The following is a 27,507-nucleotide window of genomic DNA, read 5'->3' on the forward strand; positions in this document are numbered from 1 at the left end:
ACGTTGCCGCCCCGTATCCGTACTATGTTTCCGGATAGTATGCCCAAGGGTGGGCATGGACCTGGTGTACCCAACGCCGCCGCAGGCGCGAGTCGGCCTCGACGCGCTGGCCGACGCGACGCTCGCTCGCCTGCGCGTGCTTGTGGCTGTCGATGCGAGCGACGATGCGCAGCCGGTCGCTGCCGACGTTGTCGGGTACTATGGCCTCCGCCTCATGGTGGCCGCGTCCAGCGACGCTGCCTTCTTCCACGCGTGGTGGCTTCGCGCCGAGACCAAGCTCTTCCGCGCGCGCTTGCGTCGGTACCTCGACTCGAACGCGGCGCCATCGGCCAAGGCGACGCTTGTCCAGTACCTCTTGGCGCGATCGCCGACCACGTATGCGACCGACAACGATGGCGCGTTGCGTGTGCCGTTCTACGAGGTGCCATCGCTCGTGGCGCAGCGCGATTGCACGCTGCGCGGCGGCTACTGCCGCATCTCGCCGCTCTCGCCCGACATGGCGGTGCTCTTGGCGCAGCACCGAGCGAATGCACTCGAAATCGAGCTCACCACCGCGATACGAACACTCTCGTTTCTGGACCTCGACCGGTTTGCGAGCCTCATTGGGCGTGTGCAGAGCGCGATCCGCGATGCGTGCCAGAGTCAAACACTCGGTGTACGTGGCGGTCGCCGGCGACTCGCGTGTGCGGCCGACGTTGACGCCGCGCCTCTGCCGCTGTGCATGGCGTCGCTCTATGCGACGCTGACGCACACGCGTCACCTCAAGTACGACGGCCGCAACCAGCTCCGGCTTTTCCTCAAAGGCGCGGGCTTTACATACGCCGACAACTATGTGTTTTGGAAAACCCTCTTTTGCCCGCCGACGACGCCCGCCGAATTCGAGAAAAAGTACGCATACAACATCAAGCACGGGTATGGTCTCGTCGGCAGCCGCAAGGACTATGCGCCGTTCGACTGCACAACGATTCAAAACGGACCAGCTCCGCGCGCGGGGCAGTGCCACGGGTGTCCGTTCAAGCACTGGGAAACTGCATTTCTCGTCGCCAAGCTCCGGCCGACAGTAGGGCTCGAGACGGCGACGGCGATCGCAGAGATGGCAAAAGGCGGCCAGTATGGACGAGCGTGCGCCATGCATTTTGAAGCCACGACCAAGCGGCCGGTGGCCACGATTTCGCACCCAAATGTGTACTTGGACATGGCCCACGCCGCGTTGAGCTAACGTATTATATTGCATGTGTAATCGCATGCTTCAATCCAGTTGGTTGGTTATGGGTGCCCGCTCTTCAAGAACCCGAGTCGCTTCGTGTGGTGTGTCCGGATCCAAATGCAAAGCCCGCCACGGAAACTGCATTTAGCACGTGCCAAGCAACCACCGAAAGTGATGTGTCCGCTTGGTAGTACGTCGCGGCCGAGGCCGAGTCGGAAGAGGTATGAAGCACCGTAGGGCACACTCCTAATTGCATTGGGATCACGGCGGTTTGAAATAGGTCTATCCATCCACCTAACTATGGGACGCGGGGAGCGCCAATCACATAGCCCGAGCCCTCACCTATCCCGAGGCCTGCCGGACCACACAGCACGGCGCGAAGGACGTGCAATTGGTTCCAACATGCACTGCAATTGGACTGCATGCACGCCCCTTTCTTTCCTGCCGCGAGGCTGCCTGTATAATGTTTCGATAGAAGGGAGAGGGACAGAGCTCTAGAATGGACGCTCTTAGCCGTATATAAAGATTTCGAGCTGTCGACCGCGTTTACCGAAATACGGTCGGCGGAACCACGTCGGTGAGCGGCAAGTAGAGTTTCTCGAGTGTCGCGACGGCTTCAAAGACCACGAGGCGTGGCATGTCCATGTACTCGGCCAAGATCGACACCACGTGCTCGGTCGCGCCATCGACGTGCTGCAAGCGGACTTCACGTGGGTACCGATAGTATGGGTAGAACGGCGCGTCGTCTGGCGTCGCAGGCACGGCGTCGATTGGCGCACCCGTCGCGCTGTGCAGGGGTGCAAAGGCGACGACAGGCGCCGGCTTGACAAGCGTCTCGACCGCCTCGTCGGCGGCGGCAAGCTGCTGCAGCGTTTCAATGTGGTCGTCTAGGTGCGACGGCACGGTGACGCGGCTCCACTGGCCATGCCGCGCGTCATCGGTGGCAGCGACGAATGCGTGCAGGTGCTTGCGCTTCAGGCGCGGCGTCCGCGCGTCCAGCGGGTGCATGAGCGAAAAGGCTTCGTCCTTGTCGGTATTGGACGTGTAGACCAAGAGGTGCCAGGACGGGCAGAGCTTGAGAGCGACGAGGACGCGCGCGACAAAGTCAACTTCGGACGGCAGCAGCCAGAGCTTGGTGCCGTTGCCTTCGGCGGCCATCGTCTCGGGCGGCAAGACCGTGTGCAGCCTGTAAAAGGCCTCGACCGCGCCGTGTGGCAACTGCAACGCGGCCGCGCAGGTGCGAAACGCCAGCGGCATGTTGAGTGGCGGCAAGTCGAGATCGAGGTGGTAGTGCAAATAGTTGGCTTCGGCCGTGATCGTCGAGGCCGTCACGGCCAGGTACGGCAAATTCGTGTTGAAGTACAAGTGCAGCGCGTCGACGGGGGCGGTCATCGTATCCGGCAGCAAGCTCAGCACGTTGCCGTACGGGAGCCGCCCGTCGCGTACGAGCACGTAGAGGTCGCTCGTGAGCACGCCGAGGTGCCGCAGTCGCGCCGCGAGGTACAGAAGACCCAAGTGCGACCGCAGCGAGAAGCGTGAGAGCTCGGTTTCTTTCGCGCCTTTGCCGTCGTTGCCATAGTCCCATTGGGTCTCGTACCCGCTTTGCAGCAGCGCATCGCTAGCATGCCATGATGATGAGGAGGATTCCCGAGGCGAGATTGATAAAAGACAGGACGTACGCTGGCTTTTCCGAGGCGTGGCCTGCCTTGGAGAGGAAGCAGTTGAGCAGTGGCCGCGCGCCGTGCGCACTCCACATGCCAAGAAAGTGGAACCAAAGCTCTTCGACGGTTGCGACAAGCCCCTGGTCGTTGAGCGCGACGGCGAGGGCTTCGGCCTGCAGATGCAGAATGGTCTGCGACACATGCAGGCACGACTCGAGCGTGACGAGCGGCTTGGCGGCTTTGGCGGCTTTGCCGCGCCGGCTGCGCTTGGCCTTTTGCCGGATCTTGCGCGAGCCGCGCATCGCGAGCGCGTCTTCCATGTCGTACTCTTCGTTGCGGCTCTGCTGTGCGTTCTGCGCGCCGCAGATGTTGCAGATGCTCTCGCCCGTCGCATCGTTGCGGTCAAAGTTGTCTTCGCCCGTCACGCCGCACGTCGTGCAGAAGTACGTAAACTGGCTCATCGCCGCCGCTACCGTGCCAGTGTTGCTTTGCCGCAAGGCCATTGGCTGCCGTTTCGAGAGGACACCGGGGTACAGCTTGACTTTTTCAACCTTGTAATTGGTACACCGGGGTACAAGCAACGTTGAAGTTGCAGTGGAGTTTGCACTTGCATTGAGAGTATGGCATTCGATACGGCCAACGTCACGACGACGACGTCGTCCATTCGAGATAGAGACATTCCTAGGACAATATAGTGCATCCATAAATGGATTTGCTCGTTGCCATCCTCGGCTCCCGCTTCCGGTGGTTTCTGGCCTAAGGACTCCATGTAGGATTTATCCAGCTTGGCTGCTGCTGGAAGCGTCGCACGAGTGACTGATGTAGTTATGTTGAAGCGCTTCGTCTATCACTCTCACGAGCCTGCGGTACATGAAAACGATCAGAGAATCCAGTGCGAAGTTCGCACCTGTTGTAGTATTGGTCTAGTGCATATACAGGGTCCTTCTTGCAGACAGGCAGAAGAGACACGTGGGTACTTGAAGGCCGACAATGATGCTGCTTGGCATCGCACGTGCCTGCTGCCGCTACTGTTACCGGTATGAGATCGCACTCGATTGCTCATGCCCTGCCGTATGCAACCATTCGAAATCTCAATAAAACAGCAATCCCAATGCAGTGAATTGCGTCACGACCAGCTATGTTTGAGAGTCAAGGGCTCTACTGCCCATCGCATGCTTCATTACACCCCCGGGTTCAGGGGGTTAGGGGCAACGAGGTGTGTTTCACCCTTTCCCAAAGGGGACGGAAGGAGGCATGGTGTATATGCGCAACGCCTCCCGTCCAACCAGCGTGCCTTGCCAATAATGTCAACCTGAACTTAAAAAGATGGTACTGCTGCACCAGCTTGTCGGTTTCAGCAACAAAATGCCCCAGAGAGGCCCATTGCGCCAGGTACCCGCGGCGCGCGAGTACGTATGCGAGGTCGCCGGCTGCCTCTACCTCGTGCTCTCCATCTGTCTGAGCGTCTACGCCCTCGACGTCTTTGCGCCGTACATGGAGAATGGTCTTTTCTGGCCGCATTTTGACGCGTCCAACACACTAAGTCTTCTTGGCGCCGTCTTGAATAAGCACCTCGGTGCGCTTACTGGAGGTTCGAACCCTGTACCGATCGACCTACTAGCATCCAGCGCGTCGATTTGGCGACGCGCCTCGACAGGTGTCAGCCCTGCCTACCCGCGTCGTTTGCTCTACCAAGAGCTCACGGACCTTGCGGTGGCGATCCCAGGGTTACGGCGCCTCGAACCGAGTGCCGTCGCGTTCATGATCACACCGTACTGCTGGGTCGACCTCCAGCGGCGCTGGGTGCTCGCACACACGCCGCGTCGACTGGAGCGCTGCGTCGCCACCGACTTGGACAATGGCGCCGTGTACCTCGAAGCAGTGTTGCGCAATATTGACGTTGACGCGTGGAATACAGCGTCTGGCGGCGCCTTCTCGACCAAGATTGCGTCGTCGATTGCAGCATCGTCGGCGGAGGGTGCGGCCTGGGTCGAGGCAATACTGCATCGCCACGAGGTGCTCCCCGTCGACAACGAAATGACTTACTGGCAAGCGCGGGGTCTCATCCGCTTTCAGCTGCAGTACGGCAATCGCGTTCAGCTAGGCATCAACGAGAACGTCGCCATCACCAACGCGCTTGGGGTTACATACGAACTACCGCTCACCTCGATCCGAGCGCTGCACCGTGGCGCGTCCTGGACCACCTCGTACATGTACCAGAGTCTTGGCAACGACTTGAATGCGATTTGGCCCAACCAAAGCCTCGTGGTCAACACGTCGACCTATTTTGGCGTGCAAGATAGGGACGCTCTTGTCGCCTACGACGTGGGCCTGCCCCTCAACGCGGTCAACGAGGTCATTACCTCGTCCGTGGGTCCGCTCAATTCGATCGATCTCCGCTGGCTGCGCGTGCCGCCGGGCCTCGCCGACGCCGTGGCCGCATTTGACGCCACGCTCTACGATCTCATATCGACCAATGCGACCGTGTACGACGCCCTGGCGTCATTGCCGCTACTACACGCCGAGACGGTTCCGTACAAGTGGCAAGACCCGTCGCTGCGCTTTCTGAGCGGCAACCTCATGTGCAGCAGCGGCGCGCCGATGCCGTTTGTCTTGAGGGCTTTTGGCTTTGACGACGCGTGCGGGACGCAAGTCCCGGCTATCTTTCCGCTCTCGGCGACGAATACGCTGTTTGCTGTGCACATGCTATACGGTCATCATATGAACGACATTTGCACCCAAGTGCCGCACCAAGTCGCAGCGTGCGAGCGACTCGTGGCGCATCTCACCGACGTGTACAAACTGCTGGCGCCGTTCTTACGACACATTGATCGGCCGACGCTGGACGATGTACAGCTTGCCAAAGTACAAGTTGTCCTCAACGGCTCGACCCTCTCGCTGCAAACAGTCTTGCTTCTGGGCGAGCGCTTTGATTTCTTTGGCTGGATCAACCTCTATGACTGGGCCCAGAATGCGCGCGAAGCCATTGCCTTCGAGGGCGATCTTCGCACCTTGCACTTGGTCTCGTACGCGTATGCGCCCCTCCCACCACCGAGCATTGGGAGTCGCACCAACACCAATGTGGGCAAATACCTCTGGTTCACCTCCAGTGTCGTGACAGGAGTCCTCGGTGCCGTTGGATGCCTCTGCCTCTTCTTGGTGTGCCGCCACCGACCGCGTCCCGGCACGACCCCGTGGTTTCTCTTTTCGAGGCTCGTGTCGTCCGTCTGGCTCAACCGGACGCTCCTTAGTGTCCGTGCGATGACAGCGCTCCTGTGTCTTTCCACGGCCCCGATCGTTCCGATGGTCGTCCATAGCGACGTGTGGCAACTGCAGTGGCAACCTCGGACGATGCTGACGTCCGCGATCCTCGCCAGCGAAGCATCTTGGCTTACATACATGGCGTACGAAGTGCTGCATCCGTTGACGTCGGGCTATACCCACCATGCCGCCATGGTCAGCGCGGTGGTCACCTATGGGACGGTCCTTGCCGTCGACGTGTGGTTTCCAGTGACCGTCGTCGCCTCGGTGCATCGCCGCTGCGACTTGCTCAACATGGACTGGCAATTGGAGTGCTGCAGTGCGAGCGTTCGCATTGGATCGCTCCATCAGCTTCTTTGGCTGCTCTTGCTTCAGCTCTTTGGCGTGCTCGTCGGCTATGTGGTCGCTGTGGGCTACAAGCACTGTCGTTGGCATCGACCGAGTCGTATTGTGCCAGCTCAACGACCGCCCGCACTCTTACTGCAAGCCTCGGTTCACGCCTTTGGAGTTGATACAACACCGACGCTGAACTACGCCGCGTCGGCGATGGCCGGTCTCTTCTTTACGACGTCGGACGGCGTCAACTGTGTGTTTGATATCAACCGATGGACGCACTTGCCGTTGGACGTGGTGGAAGCAAGTGTCCCGTTCATGGGCCGGCATCTCACCGTCTTCACAACGATCGTGTCGTCGGCGTTTGGGTCCATGCCGGCGCTGCACCGCATCTCCAACGTCACCCCAGCGTCGCTCAGCACGAGCCTCGAAGCGGTGGCCGCCTGCGCGTCCCAGCAATTCTGGCACCTCGTCGGCTTTCTCTACGTTGTGGGTACGCTCTCAAGTAACATTGCGTACTTTAACGTGGTGCTGACGAGTCTCAGCAACGATTATGGCTGGGCCGGCTTCAACAGTTCGGGCATGCAGCCTTTCTTGGCCAATGCCTTCAACCGTCAGCTTCTTCTGACGCCGTCGTTGGAGCAAAAACGTCGCTGAAGCTCGACGACCCTGGTCTCGGCGATTTAAGCCAGCTCTACAATGGCTCGAGCACGGTCATCACGTGGAGCGACGGCGCCGCACGTCGTCAATTGTACGCGCCATCGCGTCTCTTGACTGAAGTGGTCACGGATTTGCGACATATGGATCCGTGTGCCTTGCCGTGGATGTCGACGCAGTACTGTTGGCTGGATGTGCGTCGTATGTGGTCGATGGCGTCCACGTTGAATCGATACGCGCGGTGCGACACAAAGAGATGCGGACGAATGGTGCCGTCTACCTCGAGACTGGACTGCGGAACCTTAACGACTGGGATGCCTGGATGCGCTGCTGGGGCACGTCGTTTGAGATTGGGTTTCAACGGCACCTGGCAACGTCGCTCGAAGGAAGAGCGTGGCTGACAACGGTCCCCTCGGCGATGGTCCGGACTTCGATCCCGGATGAAGTCGACTATTGGCGACGTCATGGCATATCCGCGTACCAACTCCAGTGGCAAAACTACAAGTCTCTGGGCATGATCGATGCGGTGACGATTGTGAGCGCGCTCGGTCTCTCGTACCCGCTGCTGCTCAGTCAGTCGGACGGCGCCTACCATGGCCAGCAACAAACCAGCTACAAACTCTACTGGACCTTTGCCAGCGATCTCTGGGCCATCACACCAAATTCCACACGCATCAGCGAGCAGAGTCTCTTGCGCGCGAGCTCCGCGTTCGCCTTTGCCAACATGACACGCGCCGATTTGCTATTGGACAATACGACGCTGGTGTCGCCGTTGAACCCAGGGTTCGCGCTTCTGGAGGCGCACATGGGTCCGTTTGGCGCCATCGACAGCTACTACGTCCCTTGTCCGCCAAGCTTGCTGTGGCTGTACACGGTGGTGGCACAGCGCATCACGCGTCTCGTCGCCGAAGACGCGGCGGCGGCGACAGCCTTCAGCGCTCTCGCCGCGCCGCCGTGGTATGCGCCCGTGCCGCACTACCTCTTGCAAGCAGACAACGTTCAATTTACCGGTGGCCATGTCCTCTGTGGTACCGACACCAAGCCGTGGATACCCGAGAACGGACTCTACCTTGGCTACAGCGTCACCAACATGTGCAACGCCGTCTTTTCCGATCGTCTCGAGCTCTCGCTCGTGCAAAAGCTCGTGGTCCTCGCCGCCATGAACGCGTCGGTCTCCGATGCGATGAACGTGACGGCGATCTGCGCTCTGGACACAGGGTATGCCGCCAACTGCACCAAGCGTCACGCAGGGACGCTTGCTTTTCTCTCGACTGTCGGGGCGTCGGTCGTGGATGCATCACTGCCGCTGCTTGTGACCGATGCGATGCGGGCTGTCGACGCACTCAACGTGGTCGTCCTTCAGTTTCTTCTCGAGACGACCAATAATGCAACCTCGCTCGCGCATATTCCGCTCCTCAATGCGTCGGACGCGGCGTGGACGTTCTATGGCTGGTGCTATCTCATGGAATGGGTCGTTGGACACCGCGACGTCGTCGCATTTCGCGGCGACCGAGGCAACCTCACCGTGCTCTCGGCGGCGACTCGTCCGATCGAAATGCGACCCGACCCCAATGGTATTCCAAAGAGCTTTTCGTTTCTGTGTCTCGCGTGCGTGCAGTACGTCACCGTGACGCTGATTGGCGTCAGCGTTCTCGTGGCACTCTCGACCCTCTACCACCGCGGTCACATTGAGAGCTTCAATTTGCTATGTATCAACCGCGTCGTTGGACTCGTTTGGGTCGGCCGCCCCATCGTTCTCTTGCGGGCGCTTACAGCCATTTGGCTCCTCAACACTTCGCCGTTGCCGCTTCACTATCAAAATCACGTGACGTTTGTGAAGGCGCCGCCACTGGATTCGTTCAAGGCCCTCCTCGCGACGTCCGAGCTCACGTGGTTTGTCTACGTACTCAACGACATTGGGAGCTCGGTCACGCGCCAGTACACCTACTCGTATGGCTCGGCAAGCGCCAACTGCACGTGGGTGCTGGCCTCACTCTGGACGCTCTTCGCGCCGCAGCAGTATGACGCGTCCATCCAACGCCCTTGCGTGGCTTTCAACATGGATCTTGCGCTGTACTGCAACAGTGGAACGATCGTCCTCGGGGGCCAGCGCCGCTGTCTCGCCTGCATGGGGTTGGCACTCGTGTCCTGTGTGCTTTGTTATCTCTACGCTCGCCGCACATCGCCCAACTTGACACCGATCTTTGCACCGCCGCTCTTGCTCAACGCCCAAGGCTACCACATGCTCACGTTCAAGCACTGGGTGGCGCAGGGTGTCTACTATATCGACACGACGTCGGCCATCATGGCGGGTGTCTTGTCCTGGAAAGTCCACGGACATATCTACCTCCTCGATATCAAGACGTGGCGATTTGTCTCGACGGCACTTAGAACCCCGCGTCCTCAATCCCGCGCGGCCAAAGACGAACGCTTTGCGCATGCGTTTCCGCTGCACCTCTAAGTCGTTGGCGCACGTGGCATCGATTTGATTGGCGACGCGTGCATGACACTGCTATCAAGGCTTTTGTACGATGCAGTCGCCGCAGAAAAAGAGCTTTGGACCGTGCTGACCGAGGCGATCGACGATTATTTCTGTGCCCGTAGTATGCGCCAAGCGTCCTGCATGGAGCTTGCAGCCAGTACTTCGTACTCCGGTCTTGATAAACGCGAAGAAACGTCATATCAAGGGTATACAATAAATGCATTTATTATATACCCTTGGTCATATTGAACAATCTACTTACACTCCAGAATGTGACATGACATCGTCGCATCTACGATGACGTATTGGTAGCACCCCAGTTTGCCACGTCATGAATCGGTTGTCGTCGGATCGTGTGGCGGGTAAAACCAGGCTGTACTTCGTGACCGAGGGTACTCCTTGTGATGCACGATCGTCAAATGATGAAGGCGCCGACCGCACGCTTCCGGTGCCGCGTCTTGCGTGGAATCGTGCGGGGCGCTAAACAGTAACGTCATCCGTCTTGTGGACGCCAGCGGGACAAGAAGAAGCGTCTTGGCTGCGAGCGAGAGGCCGTGGCTCCACACCGTGATCGTGACTTTATGGGTGTTGCGCGTCTGATCGCGGGCGGTTCGGCGCACGCCTCGCTTTTGATCGCGAGGTAGACGCCGCATGCAGTGCCACGATGACTTCGCCATAGCACGAACAATCGTGTTGGCGTGGGAAATCGGAAGCTGGTCGTAGCCAAGATTCAGCCGCACGAGCTTTGGCGACGAGCACAGTAGCACCCCGAGCGACGCGATAGCCTCGTCCGAGAACGGTACCGAGCACGGCTCAAGAAGCCAAAGCTGCATTCAAGGCGGAAACGAGGTCAAATGCGCCTCCTGAAGCGCACGTTTGGGCATTCTTGGTGCCTGCAGCAAGGCGGCAAGGACGCACGTGGCATCGCACGGAATGCGGAGCCGCAAATCCAAGCTTTCAAGGCGCGAGGAGGTCGCGATTTTGGCGGCGAGGGCCGTCATGTCCGCTTCGTCCAACGCCGGCGGGGGGTTGTCGTCGTCGTCGTCACTGTACCAATCGTAAAAAATTCCGCCTGCCTAAATCAAGTTCCTCAACCGAGTACACACAACGAAGAAAAGTCCGACAATTTTATTTAGCATAGTTTTACCTATTGTAATAGACGACCCACTTCAACAACTAATACGTACCGGTAGTTTTGTGACCAGAGGAATTTCCTTACCGACGCGCCGGTGCGCCAGGACAAAACGGCAAACTGGGTTCATTTCAATAGCCAATCACACGACTGATGTTAGTTTCCTGCAGTTTGATTGAACGAATCATACTGGATACGCACGCGATCATTTCAGAGCGCTCGCACAGCACCGATCATTTCTTAGTGTGGCAGCGGATGAACGAGGTGCGACCGGTGCCCGAGCGATCGTCGATGCCAGCCTCCGAGTGACATAGGTCCAGCGCTTTGACGCCGCAGCCGATGATGACTTGGCCATTGGCCAGCGGCACGTCGAAGACGAGGACGTTCACATCGATTGCCTCAACACGGTATCATCGTCCACTGTAGGCACCCGTCACCAGCCTTGTCCTGTAGGACGGGTACTCGCCGCTGGCTCGCGCTGTACTCGAAGGTCAACGCGCTGCCGTGCGTCGTCTTTTGGGCCTCGGTAGCGACGTCTCGATCGTGTTGCCGGTACGACTGCTTTGTATTGAGCGCACCCTGACTTTGAATCTGGTAGAATGGTCAAACGCTCGTGGCCGCCGCGATTCAGCATGGCCACGACGCCATCGCGCGCCTGCTCTATCGCGAGCTGTACCCAGGACCTGTTTCGGTGCGTCAAACTACCTGAAGACACTATTGTCATCTCATGGTCGTGCTGTAGGCTGCAGCCGATGAGATTGTGCTGGCAGACCATGCCTTTACCGGCTCGTCGACCGTGACTGTGACCAAGGGCACGTATAAGGGCAAGGACGTATTGGTAAAACGTCCTCGGCTGTCCATGCCATGGGTGGTACGAGAGGTGTGCGACGAATTGGAAGCGATGCAAGCGTACGTACATTGCCATCATTTTACTTTTGTCGACCAACCAGATATACCGTAGGTGTGCGTCGCCGTATCTGATGCAGCTGCTCGCCGTCCTCGACAATGGCTCGACCGAACCTCTCAACGCGGTGCCTTTTGAGGCATTGGTTAGCCCCGCGATGATCATGGAGTACATGGACCAAGGAGATTTGCACGAGTACATCCAAAGGAAGAAGTACGATGAGCCAGTGGCCATGACCGTGTCGACAACTGACGTCGCCTTGGTGCTGGCGCGCGCTCTGGCCGACCTCCATGGACAAGGCATCATCCACCGCTACGTCAGAAGTCACAGCATCTTTCTCTCGACGACGCACTACATTCGGCTCGGAAACATTGGGTCTTCACGCGCACATGACGACATGGCGACGTCCGGTTTTGTCACCAAGTACTGGATGGCACCCGAAGTGCTTCACGATCGCTTCGGTGGAGTACGCCCAGCGTACACGGCGGCCGCCGACATCTACGCGCTTGGCGCCGTCTTGACGAAGCTCGACACACTTCAGGAGCCGTACTATGACGTGAAAGACCGCTGGTCGATCGAGGAAAACGTTCGCACGGGGCAACTGCGGCCGCATATGAGCGACACGTGTCCACCATGGCTCAACGACCTTGTCAACCAATGTCTCGCATTCGACCCCGCGGAACGCCCGACCGCTGTAGCCATCGTAGACCAGCTTTTATTGCATCGGGACGCACCAACCGAGGTACAGACGCTTCTACTTGGTGTAGGGATCCACCCAATGGATTGGTTTCATAGGATGGCCATGGCGAGGCCTTGAACGCCACGTTACCCGTAGAATCGCCAAGCACGCTTATGGACCTCATGGCGTCGGCCCAGCGCCTCCGCGCCATGGGTCTCGAGGTAGGCATGTCATACTCTACGTCGTCGACGACTCATGAGTGGCTCTAGATGCGCCTCTACACGGCTGCGAACAACGGGGACCTGGATGACGTCAATGACCTTTTGCAACGCGGCGTCGGTCCCAGCTGTTGCGAATCATTTGTACCACGCCATCGCTGCACGTTGGTGGTCCCAACAATATGAATGGCATGTAGCTGCATCGGACGCCTCTCCACAGCGCCAGCTTGCGCGGTGATGTCGCCATGGTGGCGAGCCTCCTCGCGGCCGACGCCAATGTCAACGCCATCGATGCGGTAGAGTCCCAGATTGTACTTTGGATTGTACTAAGATGTCTCGTGCGGATAGAAGGCGTGCTCGCCGTTGCATTTGGCCGCGCTGCACGGCCACTTTGACGTTGTGACGTGTTTGCTGCAAGCCAACGCTGATCTGTCGCTTCTCAACCAGGCGCGTCACCTCGCGACAGTAGAATCACAACTTGGTGCTCATATTGTCTCTAGTCTGGTGTCACGGCTGCGGCAGTGGCACGCACGCGAGGCCACCTCGCGCTGGCCAAGCGACTCGATGACGCAACGACGAACGCAGCTCCATAGTAGCATGCACCGCTTCTCGTTTGTGTGGTACATCGTTTTGCGTGTACCGTGGGTCGGCGTGCCGCTTGCGCAGGTCGGCTGCTTTTATTGGCACACTAGTTTGTAGCGCGTTTACTAGTACTTTAATACCACGTAGTAATCGAGCGATTTTTCTTTTGCAAGAGTTTTTTGTACCCCGACGGCGGTACCAAGGACATCCGCTTCGACCAAGAGTCATCAATTGACCCTTGCTTCGACTTAACTGGCTCATATAATATATGAGCCAGCCCAGTCGAAGAAATGACCACCGCTGCCATATGCATATTATGCACATGGCAGCGGTGGTCATTTCTCAGACTGCCACGTCATAAAATGGCCGTTTCACTCTCGCACGAGCGCTTGCCACGTCATGAATGTCGATCGTCGCACAAGGATTCTCCTACTCCAGTGTGGTCAACGCAAATGCAGTTCGTGTTGCTAGGAAACGCTGACAAGCCATTCTCAACGAGGCAATTGGAAAGGCACTTGACGAAATTACCCTCCAATTTACTGTAATTTGCCAAGTATTTACCGAATATTGTACGAAAAAAATGCGAATGCCCGAGCTCTGGTCATGATTCGGGCGGCTGCTGGTGCAATGGTACTACCCTCTAAGAGTCTAAACACAAGCAACACTCCAAACACTTGAACATGCAAGATTCTCGCGTTGCTTCACACACAGTAGTGGTACGAGCCGTTGATATAACGATGCAGTCGGTGCGGTTGACCCCGAGGTCGTGTGCAAGACCATCGGTCTCTCGTTGAAAGTACGACCGCGCTTGATGCACCAAGTACCCGTCAGGAGCGTTGACGTCACGTCAGTGTATAGTGGACGTCGCGGGCTACTCGGAGGTTCATCACCGACATTTGCCACTCTGCGGCTAGTACGTACTGCCGATTGCTGTGCGTTCAAAAGCAGAGTCGAGCAGCACTAGGTTTGTTTCAAGAAGTTGTGTATACTACTGTTCGTCGGCAGACTCGACCGTGGTGCGGCCACGCAGGTCCAGATAACGAGTCTGTCTCGGAAGCGGCCTTGTTGCATCATACACGTCCAACTCCAGAGATGAAGCGCAAGAAACGCGTCGCATAACCTACAGCCTACCACGGAAAAGTGAACGTCAGTAAACTCGCACCACGACATTGATGTCTCGACCTCTTCCTCGTCGTTGATGGGGCTTGGTGCATCGCTCGGCTCTTCGACGTCGTCCCCTTCTTCGGAGAGTGCATCGCTCGGCTCTTCAACGTCATCTTCGACGTCCAAGAGGTCGAATCTCGTCGTGTCGTGATGCGGCAGGAGCGTCGCGATGATGTTCTCGGCCGTCGGACGATCCTTGGGGTCGAACGAAAGACACTGATTGGCAAGATCTCTGAGCCACTGCGGGCACGTGTCGCTCATGTGCGGACGCAACTGCCCATTGCGGACCTTGTCCTTGATCGCGTAGCGGTGAACCTCGTCTTCGTACGGCACTTTGAGCGTGTCGAGCTCCGTCAGGACGACGCCGAACGAGTAGATGTCGGCGGCGATGGTGTACGGCTGGTCTTTGTCGTCGTAGCCCTCACGAAATACCTCGGGGGCCATCCAGTACTCGGTGCCGGTACCGGCCGTCATCAATTCGTCAACTGTGCGTGCCGACCCGACGTCGCCGAGTCGAATGTAGTGGGTCGTTGAGAGGAAGATGTTTTGACTCTTGACATCGCGGTGGATGATATTTTGTCGATGGAGGTCGGCGAGTGCGTGCGCCAAAACAAGCGTGACTTCGACCGTCGAGACATCCATGGCCAACGTCTCGTTGTTTCTCTTTCTCTTGAGGTAGTCGAGCAGATCGCCCAAGTCCATGTACTCCATGACCATGGTCGGGTTGTACAGGTTGCGCTGTCGTTCGCCGGTGTGTTGCGGCTCAGCAACATGAGGCTTGCTCGAGCCATCGTCGAGGACAGCGATCAACGGCTGGAGATACGGCGACGCGGACCTATTGCAGCATAAAGAAGTAGTTGTCGCACGAGATCAAAGCAGCAGTTCGAACGTCTGCATGACCGCCACTTCGTCAAGCATGGCTTTTTGCAGCCGCGGTAGATGGCCGTTGGGTCCTTTGATGACGACGGGCTTGTCATGGAGCGTGCCTTTTGCGACAAGGACGTTGGTAGTGTTCCGGAGCTCGGTCCCGACCCGGAGACCGTCCGCAGAGACCAGCTAAAGACGTACAATGAAGCGTCTCGTCAACATTCTTGCTCGCACCGCAGCGCAGCCAGGGTACAGGCGACGGAAGACAATATTTGCCACTTGGTAGTGGCCCCGCTGGACGGCAGCGGCCAGAAACGTTTGTCCCTTCTATACTCAATTGATCCTTGTGAGCTCTAGGGTTGACGATGGATGATGAATGATCGACTGACAGGCATGGTCGACACGTCTGCGCCAAGATCCAAAAGACACTGCACAGCATCGACGTGGCCTCGGAGCACGGCCGACACTAGCGCCTTCGTGACGACCTATGAACAACCTAGATGCGTCAGTGGCACGTGGTAGGATCATACCGGATTGGTGTTGGGCAGCGACGATCCCGTGCTCTAGAAAAAGACACAGTCGAGACTATGCAAGAGCAAACAACGCACGTTGTTTTTGTGTGTGCATTGCGCACCAGCACGCAGGAGCCGGTCGACGCTGCTGGTATTGCCGTCGGAGGCAGCGCGGAGCAGCGACAAACCGAACGCGCGGGCGCCGATCGTTTGGACAAACGTGACGAGGGCGTCCTAAAACAGACATTTAAACCATGCCACGGTGGTACTAGTATGTGTTGCGTGCCTGGGGCAGGCTCTGGACTTTGGCACTGGCGAGCACGAGGGCGAGAGCTGCGTCGACGTTCTGGTTGCGGACAGCGCGGTCCAGTGCCGTGCTTTGACTCTTTCACGTTGTTATGAGGCGTGTTTTCACCAAGGAAGCCACGTACCGGGTCGATGTCATTGATCGGGAGCTTGGCCGATGCCAGCAGATCGGCAAGTAGCTCCAGCGTGTTGGCGTCGACCGCCAGGTGCAGGAGTGGCAGACCAGCCTACCAATCGATGATGTTAAATCGGTTTTTGTTCAGGTCGTTCAATGTGCACGTACATCGTCTCGCACGTCCGGATCAAAGTCTTTTGTGCAAAGGTGCCGCGTCTGGATCACGTCCTTGTTGCGCACGGCAGCGAGGAGCTACGTAAGATAGATGAGGTCTCGCATTGTAAACGAGATTGGACCTCGTCGGTGATGTTCGCTTCGTCGCTTGGCGAACGGTCGTCGTCGTTGCGGTGTGCCAGAAGGACATCAATGATGGCTTTGGCCGTTGGGCGCTTGGTAGGGTCAAATGAAAGACACTGGTTGGCGAGGTTCTTGAGCCATTGCGGGCACGCGTCGCTCATGTGCGGACGCAACTGCCCCGTGCGAACCTTTTCCTCAATCGACCAGCGCTCTTTCACGTCCTCGTACGGCACTTTGAGCGTGTCGAGCTCCGTCAAGACGACGCCGAACGAGTAGATGTCGGCGGCAATGGTGTACGGCTGGCCTTCGTAGTCGTAGCCCTCACGAAGTACCTCGGGGGCCATCCAGAACTCAGTGCCGGTACCGGCCGTCATCAATTCGTCAACCGCGCGCGCCGACCCGAAGCCGCCGAGCCGAATGTAGTGGGTCGTTGAGAGGAAGATGTTGAGGCTGTTGACGTCGCGGTGGATGATGCCTTGTTTATGGAGGTCGGCGAGTGCGTGCGCCAGCACCAAGGCGACGTCGACCGTCGAGACGTCCAGCGCGACGGATTGCCCGTGTTGCTTCTTCTTGAGGTAGGCGAACAAGTCGCCTTGGTCCATGTACTCCGTGATCATCGTGGGGTTGTACAGCCAGTGTCCTCCGTCAAGGCCACAGACGACGACGGGCTCGCGCGTGCCGTTGTCGAGGACAGCGAGCAGTGGCTGGACGTACGCCGAAGAGACCCTGTGTTTCTTGTGTTAGTCAATACGGAGATTGGATTACGTACGATTGCATGGTCTCGACTTCGCCGCGACGATGACGGACCGTGTGCGGGGAGGGATACTTTGGACCTTTAACAACCACCGTGTTTCCGTGGTACGTGGCCTTGGAAATGGTGGCCAAATAATCGCTGAAGATTTCGGCCCCGACCACGATGTCGTCGGCTGCAGCCTACTCCATGCAATGACATCGACCTGTCACCACCCCCCACGACGTACCGTGCTTGGTCCTGGGTACAAGATTGGGTACAGGATGTCTGCGATGGCAAACTGATCGTGCTGGATGACCGACGCCAGCAGCGTTTGTCCGCTCTAAGGTCGATTCACATGAGCTCGCACAAGAAGCTGCAATTGGGTGTGTACCGGCATCAACGCCGTTGCATCCACCCCGCTCGTGACCAAGAAACGGACGACGTGGGCGTGGCCTTTGTGCGCCGCCTTGTGCAACGGCGTCCATTGATCCTAATACATCCATACACGGTCCTTCCATGTCTCTAGGATCGAGAATCGTACCTCGCCTCTGCACTCGATGTCGGCGCCCTCGACGTTGACGAGTCGCTGGACCTCGGCCAAGTCCCCCGTCGACGCCGCCTGCAAGAGCGCTCTCTACATCGTGAGAGACCGATATGAGGATGCTGCCGAGTGTTGAAGGGCAGTGTCGTCGTACCTTGTTTGTCATCCGTTGCCAATAAGAAATGAGCCAAACGAAGAAGGGAACGAATGTGATATCAGTTGAGTTTGCTGCACACAGTAGCCAACAGCCTTGCGCGGGATTGTTGCGTCGTCGTCTCGCTGAAACTCAATCGCACGTTTTGAATGGCAATGCGTCAGTAGACTCAAGGGCTCATCTATTATAAACCCTTGGTAGACTACAATCTATTTGCCTCGTGAGAAAAGGGCCGTGAAGCGCGGGACTCGCTGGGAGCCGCACGCCTCGCCCGAGTACAGTACTATGAGGCCAAATAGGATGTGAGTATCTTGGTTGCTGGGAACAGCAAGGGTGCCCGTTAATTGGCTGGATGTACTGACTGCGCGGGTCTTGCTGGGCCTGTTGGCGGTCATGTGCACCTCTTCTGTCGCTTGATGCGGGTACCAGGGGCAAACAATGGTGTGTAAAGCACCCAGGGAGAGATGCGTGAAAGCATGACCTGCATGCATTCAGGCACTCTCAGATGGAAAAGTGGCGCGCAAAGTCCAAGTTCGTATCGATAATGACGCCCCGCCCGATGTCAATCTATCTTCGAATGGTGTAAATGTCCGCTCCACAGTCGCATCTACCTGGTAACTGAAACGTTGCGATCAATTCAGGCAAGTGTGCTTGACGTTGACAAGAGCGCGCCACGTCATGATCACAAGGTCGAACAGCAGGCGCGACGATATTGCACTTATGGACACTTCAATTGACAGAGTGGACAAGTAGGCTAATTTATTGACCAGCGCTGCAACCAACGCTACAAGCAAGGGTACAAGGTTTGATGCTCCCGTGGTACATTATTAGTAAATGTAAGGGTGATCCATCGCTTGACTCGGATGTACAAGGTAGTGTACACATCATAGCGAGCGCGTCAGATGATTTGTCCATATTTGGTAGTAGTAAATAAGGTACGGTGCGGTCAACTTTTGGTCAGGTCACACCCTCTGGTATACTGTAATACTAGTACTATTGGAACTCGAGCGTTTCATCTCTTTCTGTTTCCGACGTAGACGAGCCACGTGACCTCGGACGTGGTCAAAAACGTCTTGTACCATGCAAGGGTCGTGACGCAAGTCAATGTCCACCGCTTGGAGTCTGAGCGGTGACGAGATGGCAGCCACAGACCAAAGAAAGATCACCGGTCGCGTGACCCGTGACACGCCAAACACGCGGTTGAGGCCACAGAGGTTGGACCCTTTCAAGTAACCGCGATGGTACATTAGCGAGAGAACGATGCCGCTTCTGACGGCAATCAACGCGGTCATGACGTAAAGGACATGATAATGATAAGAATCGAAAAACTCTGCGGCGTCGCATCCGCATCCGGCACCATCGAGACGGGCAATGTCGGCGCTGACACGTCAGCGAGGGCTCCCGCGTCACTTTTGAAAGTCACGACGTATTGCGCCCCCACCGCCCACGCCCAAAGAAAGTTCCAGCCATGGGCGGTCCGTCGCATCCAAGATCGGGATCTGGGTCGAGACGACGGTACGAATATCGGATGAGGCGTTGGCCGTGAGCAATGCAAGCAGCGAGACGTCGAGCGCGGCGATGTCGGAGGCCACGTCCGACACAGAGAAGTTGGTGAGCACGGGTGCAAAGTAATCTTCAGTCCAAGTACGCAAGGATATGGCGTTGTAACCAGCGCGACCAACCGGTTCGAATCAGGTCGGATGACCGGCACAGAGATGCGGTTGGTCGCCATGAGACCACATGCCACCAACTGGACTGTAACCGAATCGAGCTATTATCAGCTACTATGTGTAGTACCAGAGCTCCATCATCCAGAGAGCCACCAGTATTACACGCAGCTTTACACGCTCTGTCATTGCGGTGCGAATTTGCCCCGTGTTTATGACACGTGGCACTCTGCAGTGTACATCGCTTCGACTTCAAGTTCGACGGCCTGCGCCTGCTGATTACTGCCAGGAATTACTGCCCGTTGCCCAACGAAAGTCCATGATGCTGTCCTGTCGGCTTGAAATGCAGCAAGCTCCTCCTTGCTCCTCACGTTTGAAATAATGAATTCAACAATATATATGCCACTGCCGTGACTCTAACTACGTCGCGACGGGGTCCTTGGTCTCTCCTATGGGCCCAGACCCAAGATGCGCTGCAGTTCGCCCGACTTGTACATTTCGAGAAGCGTATCGCTGCCCCCGAGAAACTTGCCGCGGATAAAAATCTGTGGGATCGTCGGCCAGCTCCTAACCAACAATACGACAATAAGACAATATAAGTCAATACGCGGTCCCGTACGAAAAATCCTTGATCGCTTGGCGTAGCTCGGCGCACTCGAGCAGGTTCGCGACGCCAAAGTCGACGTCGAGCGTGCGGAAGACAGCGACGACTTGGCTCGAGAAGCCGGCCTCGGGCGCCTCCCGCGTGCCCTTGATGTACAGCATCACGGTATGGGTGTCGATCTCGCGCTGGATCCGCTCGTACACCGACATGCGTCGAACGAGGTCAAAGGCCAATTGAGGCGCAGCAACGAAAACGCCGTTGGTTCTATATCACCCCGGCGATCGACGCATGCGTTGGGACACTGTGGTCACCATCTCCGGCCACGCCAGAGGCCAGTGGGTGGTCCTAGATCAGCGCCGCTTCCAGCGCGATCTAACGGAAACCAACCATCACCGCCCGTTCCACCCACGCGATTTGATGGACGCGCGCCATGCCCTCTGGACGTACCCGGCTACATGCATGCGCCATGGCGTCTGTATCGCCTCCCCTTCCTCGTGGAGGCAGGCAGTCGACTGGCGACAAGGCGATGTCCATGCTTGCACTTGCCGAGGTACTCGTACATGCCTACCGTACGTGCATTGAGCGATGCACTGTACGTCGGCGCGCGACACCCTTGGCCACCACCACCACCACCACCACCACCACCACCACCACCAAGCATGGTACACTACAACACCATCATTTGCATCGAGGGCTTGCCCGTTCCACACCGTACGGGGCTGTTCTTGCTGACGCCGATGCCTGTCTCAATAGGTAGCAATTCTAGTAGCTCCAAGGACCAAGGACGAGGTGGCTGCGGCTGGGCACGCCAGAAGACGCTGCATCGAACAATGCCACCACGACGGTACTACCAAGGCTCGACCCCACGGCGAAAAGAGAATCATCACTTGTATTGCTTAGTCGCGCGCCCGCAACTCGGTGAGCCGAATCGAGTCGCGGTTGGCGTACGTAAACAAGGCCGGAAAGTCGCACGGCAGCTCGACATAGTCGATCGCATGCGCGTGGAGCTGGTCCAAGAAGGCCTGGAACGTCGAGGCGTTGCGGATCGTCGAGGCAAAGATCGCGGTCGTGCGTGGCCGCGCCAAGAAGGCGGCGAGGACGCGCATGAGATCGGGAAAGGTGCGGACGTCGTAGACGCAGTCGCCGGCAATGAGCACATCGTACGCCGTCTCGCAGTCGGCCCAATTCCAGTTGGTCCAATCGAGCGCCGCGGTTGTCACGAGGCAGCGCGAGAGCATGCCTCGAAAGGCGTTGAGCTCGACGTTGTAGCGCAAGTTTTGAAGGACGACGGGGGCATAGTCGGTGACCAGCACATGGGCGGGCGGCGCAGCGTTGGCCGCAAGCACGAGGCCGGTAAAGCCGGCGCCGGCGCCGAGCTCGATCACACGCTTGTTGGCAAATGCTGCCGGGTGCGCGAGGCCATATTCGGCGAGGTAAAAGCCCGCTTCCCAGAGCTTCATGCCGACTTCGTTGTGGGCCGTGGCGACGCGGCACGTAATGACATCGTTCCGAGCGGCGTTGGGCAATCGGAGCCGATACGAGACGTGGTGCAGCTCGTCGAGGTTGTTGAAGCTCTTGTTGTTGGAGATGCGCGCCATGAGCTCGGCCATGAGCTCGTCCGAGATGTCGCCGCCAGCCATTTCCGCATCTACGGTGGCGCGGTCGTCGATGGCGCGAGACCATGCAGCGTACCGTGCACGTACATCTTGATGATGCGATAGGTGTAGGCTTGCTTGGGCGCATAGTCGTCGCAGATCGGGTCCCGGAAGATCTCGGCCACGACCGCGTCCTACGACGCACAGACAATACGTATACGTCGTAAAAATGATGGTCGTTTTTGGAAAATGATGTTCGTACCTGAAAGTCAATCGAGAGATACGCGTCCGATGCGCGGAGCGCGGCCATAAACACCTCGACCGGCTCCATCTCGCGGTAGAGGTCCAAGAGATGGTCCATGGTCGCACTCTGCCGTGTCAAAATGGCCCGACGACGAACTTAAGACAAGTGAAAATCGTACTTATAGAGAATGGCTAGATGCACGCCTTTTAAGAGTGCCATGCACGGCAGAGTGCATCACAGGGAGAGGTGGCCACGTCGGCGACATCCACGGCACGTCCGCTTCGATAGATTCATGCGATGGCGTTATTTGCCGCGCATGGCAGATCGCGCGAAGCTTCCGCGCAGGTGGTTGCAATGGTCGAGTTGCGTGGGTTTAGACGAATGCGACGCCACGACCGTCGGTTCATTTTTCACATATTCAAGTGCTAAACGCACGCCATTTCAACCACGGGGGAGATTCGAAGCCGGCGCCAGAAGCGAAGGTTACCGAGTTGTCTTGCGCCATGCGCTGCCATAGGATTGCCTTGCTTCGAATTCCGTGCCTGTGTGCACATCATGCGGTGCAGACATGTCTGTCACAGGCCTCGATCCTCTTGGAAGGGCTCCAAACGTTGCGTGCATATAGCCAAGCGCGTTTTAAAATGACAGGTCCCAGTTGGACGTCCCTGTGGATTGGCCACTTAATCGATGGTATGCACCAATCCAAAGCGGCGAATCGTGAAAAGGACGTGATTTTAGCCAATCACGTGCGCGGATTCCTCCCCACCACACCTCGTGGGCGTCACTTTAGATTTTTCTTCGTCCCAACTCCACCATGGTTGCCGCTAAGTTCACCGTCGTCAAGACCGCCAAGTACTCCGTCCTTCACCCGACGTCGGGCTGCAAGCCCATGAAGCCCGTGGCTGTCGCCGCCAAGGCCGCCCCAAGGCCGCTGCCGCCAAGGCCGCCACGCCCAAGGCTGCCCCAAGGCTGCCACGCCCAAGGCCAAGAAGCCCGCCGATGACGATGATGATGATGACATGTTCGGCGACGACGACGAGGAGGAGGACGAGGCCGCCAAGGCCGCCGCCAAGAAGCGCGCCGACGCCGCCAAGGCCTCGAAGAAGGAGAAGGCCAAGCCGATTGAGCGCTCGCAGGTCGTGATTGAAGTCAAGCCCTGGGAAGCCGAGACGGACCTTGAGGCGCTCGCCATCAAGATCAAGGCCCTCGAAGTTAACGGCCTTACGTGGGGCGAGAGCCACAAGCTTGTCCCGGTCGCTTTCGGCATCAAGAAGCTCCTCGTCCAGTGCATCATCATTGACGAGCTTGTCTTGTTGGACGACATCACGGAAGCCATCGAGCAGTTCGAGGACGAAGTCCAGTCGGTCGATGTCGCCTCGATGAACAAGATGTAAATACGTAATTCATTATACCACTATGAGTACGTCGTCTGTTCGCGCGGCTGCGACCACCCATGGTGTTGCCATCACGGCTCCTCGATCGAAACGTGGTAGACTCGATCGACGAGTACGACGACCGGTTAGTTATAGTCCGCGCTCGACGCGGAAAGGCGCGCGTGGCGGCGCCGATCCCTTTGGACTAGTCACTGCCGTGTAATCACCGTCAACGGCAGCGGGACGCGGCGAGCGCGGGGGGCTCACCGGCGTCTCGGGTGCTGTGTACTGGAACTGGACAAGGCCAAAGCACATCCACGCGACGAGCGTCGCGCCAAAGTACGCCCACCACACGCCCGGCATGGCGTAGCTGCCGCCGGCCTTGAGCGCATCGAGGAACGCCACGATGCTCGTCGGCGACGGGTAGCTGCCAATGAGGTTGCCGACGCCGAGCACGAAAAAGTACCCACCCAGAAAGGCCGTGCAGAGCACGACGACGATTCGCTCCTGCAAGTAGACAACGAGCCCGACTGCGACGCCGCCGATTGCCATGGCGATGAGGATCGGCACCTCGGGCTGCGCAGGGTACAGTCGCATGAGGAAGAGCGCGCCAAGAAAGGCACCGAGACCGACGCCAGCGAGGACACCGAGGACGGCGACGCCAAAGCGGAAGAAGAAGAGCGCTGCGCAGCCGAGGACGACGGCGGCGACGACGCCTATGCCAAGCGCGGCCATATAGACGTAGGTCTCGCGCTCCAAGGCCACGTAGGCCGCATTGAAGCCGAGGACGAGCCCGATCGCAAACCCTGAGAGGAAGAACGCGAGCTTGACAAAGCGGTACCCGAGGAGGCCGAGCGCGAGGCCCACCGCCGTTGCAACGCCGTAGACGACGGCCGGGGCGACCACCGCAATCAAGCGGGGACTCGCGGCGCTCGAGGACGAGGATGCCAGCAGCGTCGCGTACGACGGCGTGGAGGGCGCAAAGAGGCCGAGAAGAAAGACCGAGACGGCCATGCACATGGCGACACCGAGTACAACGTGGACGAGCCGGCGCGTCTGTGGGCGCACGAGCGGATGCGATGGCCCTAGCACGGGCTTGCGCATCGAGGCCGGTCCAAGCAGCGGCTCGTTCGGGTGCGATGCCACCACGTACATGGCTGCTGCTTTGTTGTCGAAACGGCGCACGGGGAATAATCTTTCTTGGCTGGTGCAGAAACGTCAGATCCAGACGGCCTTTCCAAAGCGTACCACCATCTCGGTCTCGACAAGACGGCGGTGTATTGTGAGGAATGGAAGAACGAGCTCTTTTGTACGGCATCTAATAGAGCGGTGGGCCCAAGAGAGGTACAAGTACTTGTAAGACCAAAGGTGCTGGCTCACCTGCCTGCGACACTGGCCACGATGTGGTCGTGTTTGACTTGTATTTAGTATGTATATACTAAATATACGTTGATGGATCTTTTCTTGTGAGAAGCCGTCCAGCGAGTGGTCAGGCCTAGCAATCCGAGTTCTTATTCGTGAATGCCAATGCAGTTGACAGTGTACATAGGGACAGCCGTGGCACTGCATCAAGGAGCTAGTGTCTAAAGGCTCGTCACTGGCCGATGTCCATAGCATCGTCTGTGTGTTTGTGTCATCATCGTTATATAGGTTGTTATCGTAGTCTCATTCTCTATTGGCGCACCTCATATGCACGTGTCTACTTGGTGCGCACGCGCTTCCACTTGTAAACGGCGGGCCCACCATCAACGCCGTCGGCGATCTTCATCTTCTTGCCCTTGGATTGGACCTTGCGCTCGAGCTCGAGCACCTGGCGCATCGTGTTGATCTTGGACGCGCGCTCGAGTCGGTCGCTCATCTCTTGGTACATCTTGTTGGACTTTTTGACTGCCTTGGCACTTGGAATCGCCAGCTTTTGGAGGTCGGCCTTTCGCAGCCGGTTGGACGCGCGGTGCACGAGCTCGGGCACTGTATCAAAGTGCTCGGCGACATCAAACGTCTTGAGCGACGCTTCGTCGTCGACAAACACCTTGTGCTTGTTTGGCTTCTCGACGTCGATAAAGTGGGCCGACGCGCTCAGCTTCATGGCCTTGGACGTGTCGACCGCACGCTTCATGTGCATGTAGGCCAGATCCTGCGTCTTCATGACCTTGAGCACATCGGCTGTGAGAAGCGCGTTGTGGTTGTTGGTCGAGACGTGCTTGCCGTCGACGGTCGACGACGTGTTCATCTTGAAGTAAAACTCGTCCGGGTTGCGCAGCGCGGCCTTGAGCTGCATCGTCTTGAGGCGGTTCTCCTTCGAGTGGAAGTCGCGCGCACGCTGCACATAGTCCTTGTGCTTCTCGAGGAGACCGAGACCGAGCTTCTTGCGCTCGAGCGGCTGCCCACGCTCCTTGTGCTCGCGGCGCTTGACGGCGTTGCGGAGCGACGACATGCTGGTATTCGCAAAATGATCCCGAGCCAACCATTGGCGAGCCGGTCGGTCTCGAATTCGGACAAGTCCTGTTTTCATAATGGCCGCACTTGAATTTATTATGCATAGGACCGTCTGGTTCTCGTTCAAATAGGACAAAGCCTTGCAATAGACCTCCAGCCCAACCAAGCCATTGTGAGATTGGCTAAAAGTACGCCATTTTAGACAGAAGCCGATATGATGCGCCATACCGGCCTCGCCCAAACAAGTGCTTTGCAACGAACGCAAACACCATGCAGCCTATCTGCGCTTTTCAGCAGCACAATGTCACGGCGTACATACAGCCTCTGTCGTCGCCACTACCGAGAAAAAGCCGTTATGGGTTTTTAAAGGTGCGTGCGATTAGCTGCCTGGACGGGTGACATCCGTGCTGTGCATTTTTATTCGACAGCATGATGTTGCTTGGACGACGCCTGCAGCGGCCATCCCTCGCGCTTGTCGCCGCCAAGCGCAGCGTCGCCGCCTTCTCGAGCGCGCCGATCCAAGCGCCACCCGGCGTCGATGTCCAGGCGCTCACGGGTACGATGGTTATATCGTAGTAGCATCCGCAATTCATTGCGCTCCAGAGGCCATGGCCGGGCCCGTGGTCGAACCCATGTGGGCCGTCCAGCTCGCGCAGAACGTCATCGAGACCGTGCACACGACGACTGGTCTCCCGTGGTGGGCCACGTTTGCGGTACGCGCTGGCACCACTATTCGGTAGCGACGCTGCAACTTGATCGACCTAGTGCACCGCGGTCGTCGTGCGCGGGTCCCTCTTCCCGCTGCTCGTCTACCAGATCAAGTCGATGGAGCGGTATGCCACGCCCTCGTCATGACCGTGCTGCTTACAATGGCGTCGTGTAGCATGGCGCAAGGCACGCGCGATCTCCAAAGCGTGTGGAAGACCTATCTCTACGCCCGCGTCTTCCTTGTACGACACGCATGATGCAAGGCCTCAGTTGACAGCATGTAGCCGCCCGGCATTCCATCGATGCAAGTGGATGCGATCAAGCAGCTGCACAAGGGCGCCAAGGTACGACGCATGCTCTTCCTGAACGATGGCATTGCTCACCCGATGTACGTAGCTCGTATGGGAGAAGCACGAGACGCACCCGGTCGCCTGCGTCGCCGCGCCGCTGGTGCAGATCCCGTCGTTCTTCCTCATGGCGTACAGCTGCCGCGACTTGATTCGGTCTGGGTCCGTCGCAGGCTTGGAAACCGGCGGCTTGGGCATGTACCAGAACCTCTTGGAGGCCGACCCGACGTTTCTCTTGCCAGCGCTCGCCGTCGGGTCGACCTATCTCAATTTTGAGGTTGAGTGTTGCGTGTTGAGATTGCCTTGTCACGCCATTTCCATCTCTTAGCTCATGGGCCACTCCAAGATCAAGGCATTCGACTGGCTCAAGACCAAGATTCAGTACATTCCGCTGCTCTCGTTTCCGTTCATTTGCCAATTGCCGCAGGTTCGAATCCGCGACGACAACAAACTAACGAACGACTCCGTGCAGGGTGTCTTCTTCTACTGGCTCGCGTCGTCGTGGTTTTCCCTCGCCCAGTCGCGTCTTCTCAAGGTCCCCGCACTGCGCGCGACGCTCGGCCTCAAGGAGATCCCGTCGGCCGCCGCGACGCTTTCCAAGACCCTGCAGGACGCTGTCATTAAGGCGCCCAAGTAGCTTGAAGTCGCAGCTGTACTGCAGCATCCTCCGGGACCTTCATCGCACCTTAACGACACTCGGATCTCAACACCCCTACCCCTCGTTTTAT

General features: G+C 57.9%; 13 protein-coding genes across 13 annotated transcripts; 6 read left to right on the forward strand and 7 right to left on the reverse strand.

The window, feature by feature from the left end:
- Positions 1 to 55: 55 nt before the first annotated feature.
- SPRG_09767 (hypothetical protein) lies at positions 56 to 1,219 on the forward strand (the record flags this gene model as incomplete). The annotated part of the gene is made up of 1 exon (XM_012348916.1): positions 56 to 1,219. The coding sequence occupies one exon, from the start codon at positions 56 to 58 to the stop codon at positions 1,217 to 1,219; it is 1,164 nt and encodes a 387-aa protein (XP_012204306.1).
- A 471-nt stretch (positions 1,220 to 1,690) lies between these two features.
- SPRG_09768 (hypothetical protein) lies at positions 1,691 to 3,329 on the reverse strand (the record flags this gene model as incomplete). The annotated part of the gene is made up of 2 exons (XM_012348917.1): positions 1,691 to 2,825; positions 2,887 to 3,329. The coding sequence occupies 2 exons, from the start codon at positions 3,327 to 3,329 to the stop codon at positions 1,754 to 1,756; spliced, it is 1,515 nt and encodes a 504-aa protein (XP_012204307.1). The 3' UTR covers positions 1,691 to 1,753.
- Positions 3,330 to 4,233: 904 nt separating this feature from the next.
- On the forward strand, positions 4,234 to 7,119 carry SPRG_09769 (hypothetical protein; the record flags this gene model as incomplete). The annotated part of the gene is made up of 1 exon (XM_012348918.1): positions 4,234 to 7,119. The coding sequence occupies one exon, from the start codon at positions 4,234 to 4,236 to the stop codon at positions 7,117 to 7,119; it is 2,886 nt and encodes a 961-aa protein (XP_012204308.1).
- A 256-nt stretch (positions 7,120 to 7,375) lies between these two features.
- On the forward strand, positions 7,376 to 9,802 carry SPRG_09770 (hypothetical protein; the record flags this gene model as incomplete). The annotated part of the gene is made up of 1 exon (XM_012348919.1): positions 7,376 to 9,802. The coding sequence occupies one exon, from the start codon at positions 7,376 to 7,378 to the stop codon at positions 9,578 to 9,580; it is 2,205 nt and encodes a 734-aa protein (XP_012204309.1). The 3' UTR covers positions 9,581 to 9,802.
- A 1,911-nt stretch (positions 9,803 to 11,713) lies between these two features.
- On the forward strand, positions 11,714 to 12,585 carry SPRG_09771 (serine/threonine protein kinase; the record flags this gene model as incomplete). Its single annotated transcript, XM_012348920.1, has 2 exons — positions 11,714 to 12,331; positions 12,433 to 12,585. 2 exons carry the CDS (start codon positions 11,714 to 11,716, stop codon positions 12,583 to 12,585), a joined length of 771 nt encoding a protein of 256 aa, XP_012204310.1.
- Positions 12,586 to 14,236: 1,651 nt separating this feature from the next.
- On the reverse strand, positions 14,237 to 14,997 carry SPRG_09772 (serine/threonine protein kinase; the record flags this gene model as incomplete). The annotated part of the gene is made up of 2 exons (XM_012348921.1): positions 14,237 to 14,243; positions 14,279 to 14,997. 2 exons carry the CDS (start codon positions 14,995 to 14,997, stop codon positions 14,237 to 14,239), a joined length of 726 nt encoding a protein of 241 aa, XP_012204311.1.
- A 1,236-nt stretch (positions 14,998 to 16,233) lies between these two features.
- On the reverse strand, positions 16,234 to 16,994 carry SPRG_09773 (TKL protein kinase; the record flags this gene model as incomplete). The annotated part of the gene is made up of 2 exons (XM_012348922.1): positions 16,234 to 16,332; positions 16,377 to 16,994. 2 exons carry the CDS (start codon positions 16,992 to 16,994, stop codon positions 16,234 to 16,236), a joined length of 717 nt encoding a protein of 238 aa, XP_012204312.1.
- A 2,846-nt stretch (positions 16,995 to 19,840) lies between these two features.
- Positions 19,841 to 20,298, reverse strand: SPRG_09774 (glutaredoxin). Its single transcript, XM_012348923.1, has 2 exons — positions 20,092 to 20,298; positions 19,841 to 20,039 (listed from the first exon to the last, which is right to left on the reverse strand). The coding sequence occupies exons 1-2, from the start codon at positions 20,283 to 20,285 to the stop codon at positions 19,922 to 19,924; spliced, it is 312 nt and encodes a 103-aa protein (XP_012204313.1). The 5' UTR covers positions 20,286 to 20,298; the 3' UTR covers positions 19,841 to 19,921.
- A 674-nt stretch (positions 20,299 to 20,972) lies between these two features.
- Positions 20,973 to 22,085, reverse strand: SPRG_09775 (hypothetical protein; the record flags this gene model as incomplete). Its single annotated transcript, XM_012348924.1, has 3 exons — positions 21,934 to 22,085; positions 21,769 to 21,865; positions 20,973 to 21,724 (listed from the first exon to the last, which is right to left on the reverse strand). Exons 1-3 carry the CDS (start codon positions 22,030 to 22,032, stop codon positions 20,973 to 20,975), a joined length of 948 nt encoding a protein of 315 aa, XP_012204314.1. The 5' UTR covers positions 22,033 to 22,085.
- Positions 22,086 to 22,729: 644 nt separating this feature from the next.
- Positions 22,730 to 23,309, forward strand: SPRG_09776 (hypothetical protein; the record flags this gene model as incomplete). Its single annotated transcript, XM_012348925.1, has 2 exons — positions 22,730 to 22,788; positions 22,832 to 23,309. 2 exons carry the CDS (start codon positions 22,730 to 22,732, stop codon positions 23,307 to 23,309), a joined length of 537 nt encoding a protein of 178 aa, XP_012204315.1.
- A 188-nt stretch (positions 23,310 to 23,497) lies between these two features.
- Positions 23,498 to 24,443, reverse strand: SPRG_09777 (hypothetical protein; the record flags this gene model as incomplete). The annotated part of the gene is made up of 2 exons (XM_012348926.1): positions 23,498 to 23,500; positions 23,556 to 24,443. 2 exons carry the CDS (start codon positions 24,441 to 24,443, stop codon positions 23,498 to 23,500), a joined length of 891 nt encoding a protein of 296 aa, XP_012204316.1.
- A 461-nt stretch (positions 24,444 to 24,904) lies between these two features.
- On the reverse strand, positions 24,905 to 25,735 carry SPRG_09778 (hypothetical protein). The gene has a single exon (XM_012348927.1). The coding sequence runs from the start codon at positions 25,720 to 25,722 to the stop codon at positions 24,988 to 24,990; it is 735 nt and encodes a 244-aa protein (XP_012204317.1). The 5' UTR covers positions 25,723 to 25,735; the 3' UTR covers positions 24,905 to 24,987.
- Positions 25,736 to 26,151: 416 nt separating this feature from the next.
- SPRG_09779 (hypothetical protein) lies at positions 26,152 to 27,498 on the forward strand (the record flags this gene model as incomplete). The annotated part of the gene is made up of 8 exons (XM_012348928.1): positions 26,152 to 26,280; positions 26,328 to 26,437; positions 26,490 to 26,557; positions 26,608 to 26,674; positions 26,717 to 26,776; positions 26,829 to 27,056; positions 27,108 to 27,206; positions 27,252 to 27,498. Coding segments are annotated over 8 exons (926 nt in total), but the record flags the coding sequence as incomplete, so codon positions are not given.
- Between the last annotated feature and the right edge of the window lie 9 nt (positions 27,499 to 27,507).

Source organism: Saprolegnia parasitica, assembly GCF_000151545.1.
Source record: "Saprolegnia parasitica CBS 223.65 unplaced genomic scaffold supercont2.48, whole genome shotgun sequence".
In the NCBI taxonomy this organism is placed as follows: domain Eukaryota; phylum Oomycota; class Saprolegniomycetes; order Saprolegniales; family Saprolegniaceae; genus Saprolegnia; species Saprolegnia parasitica.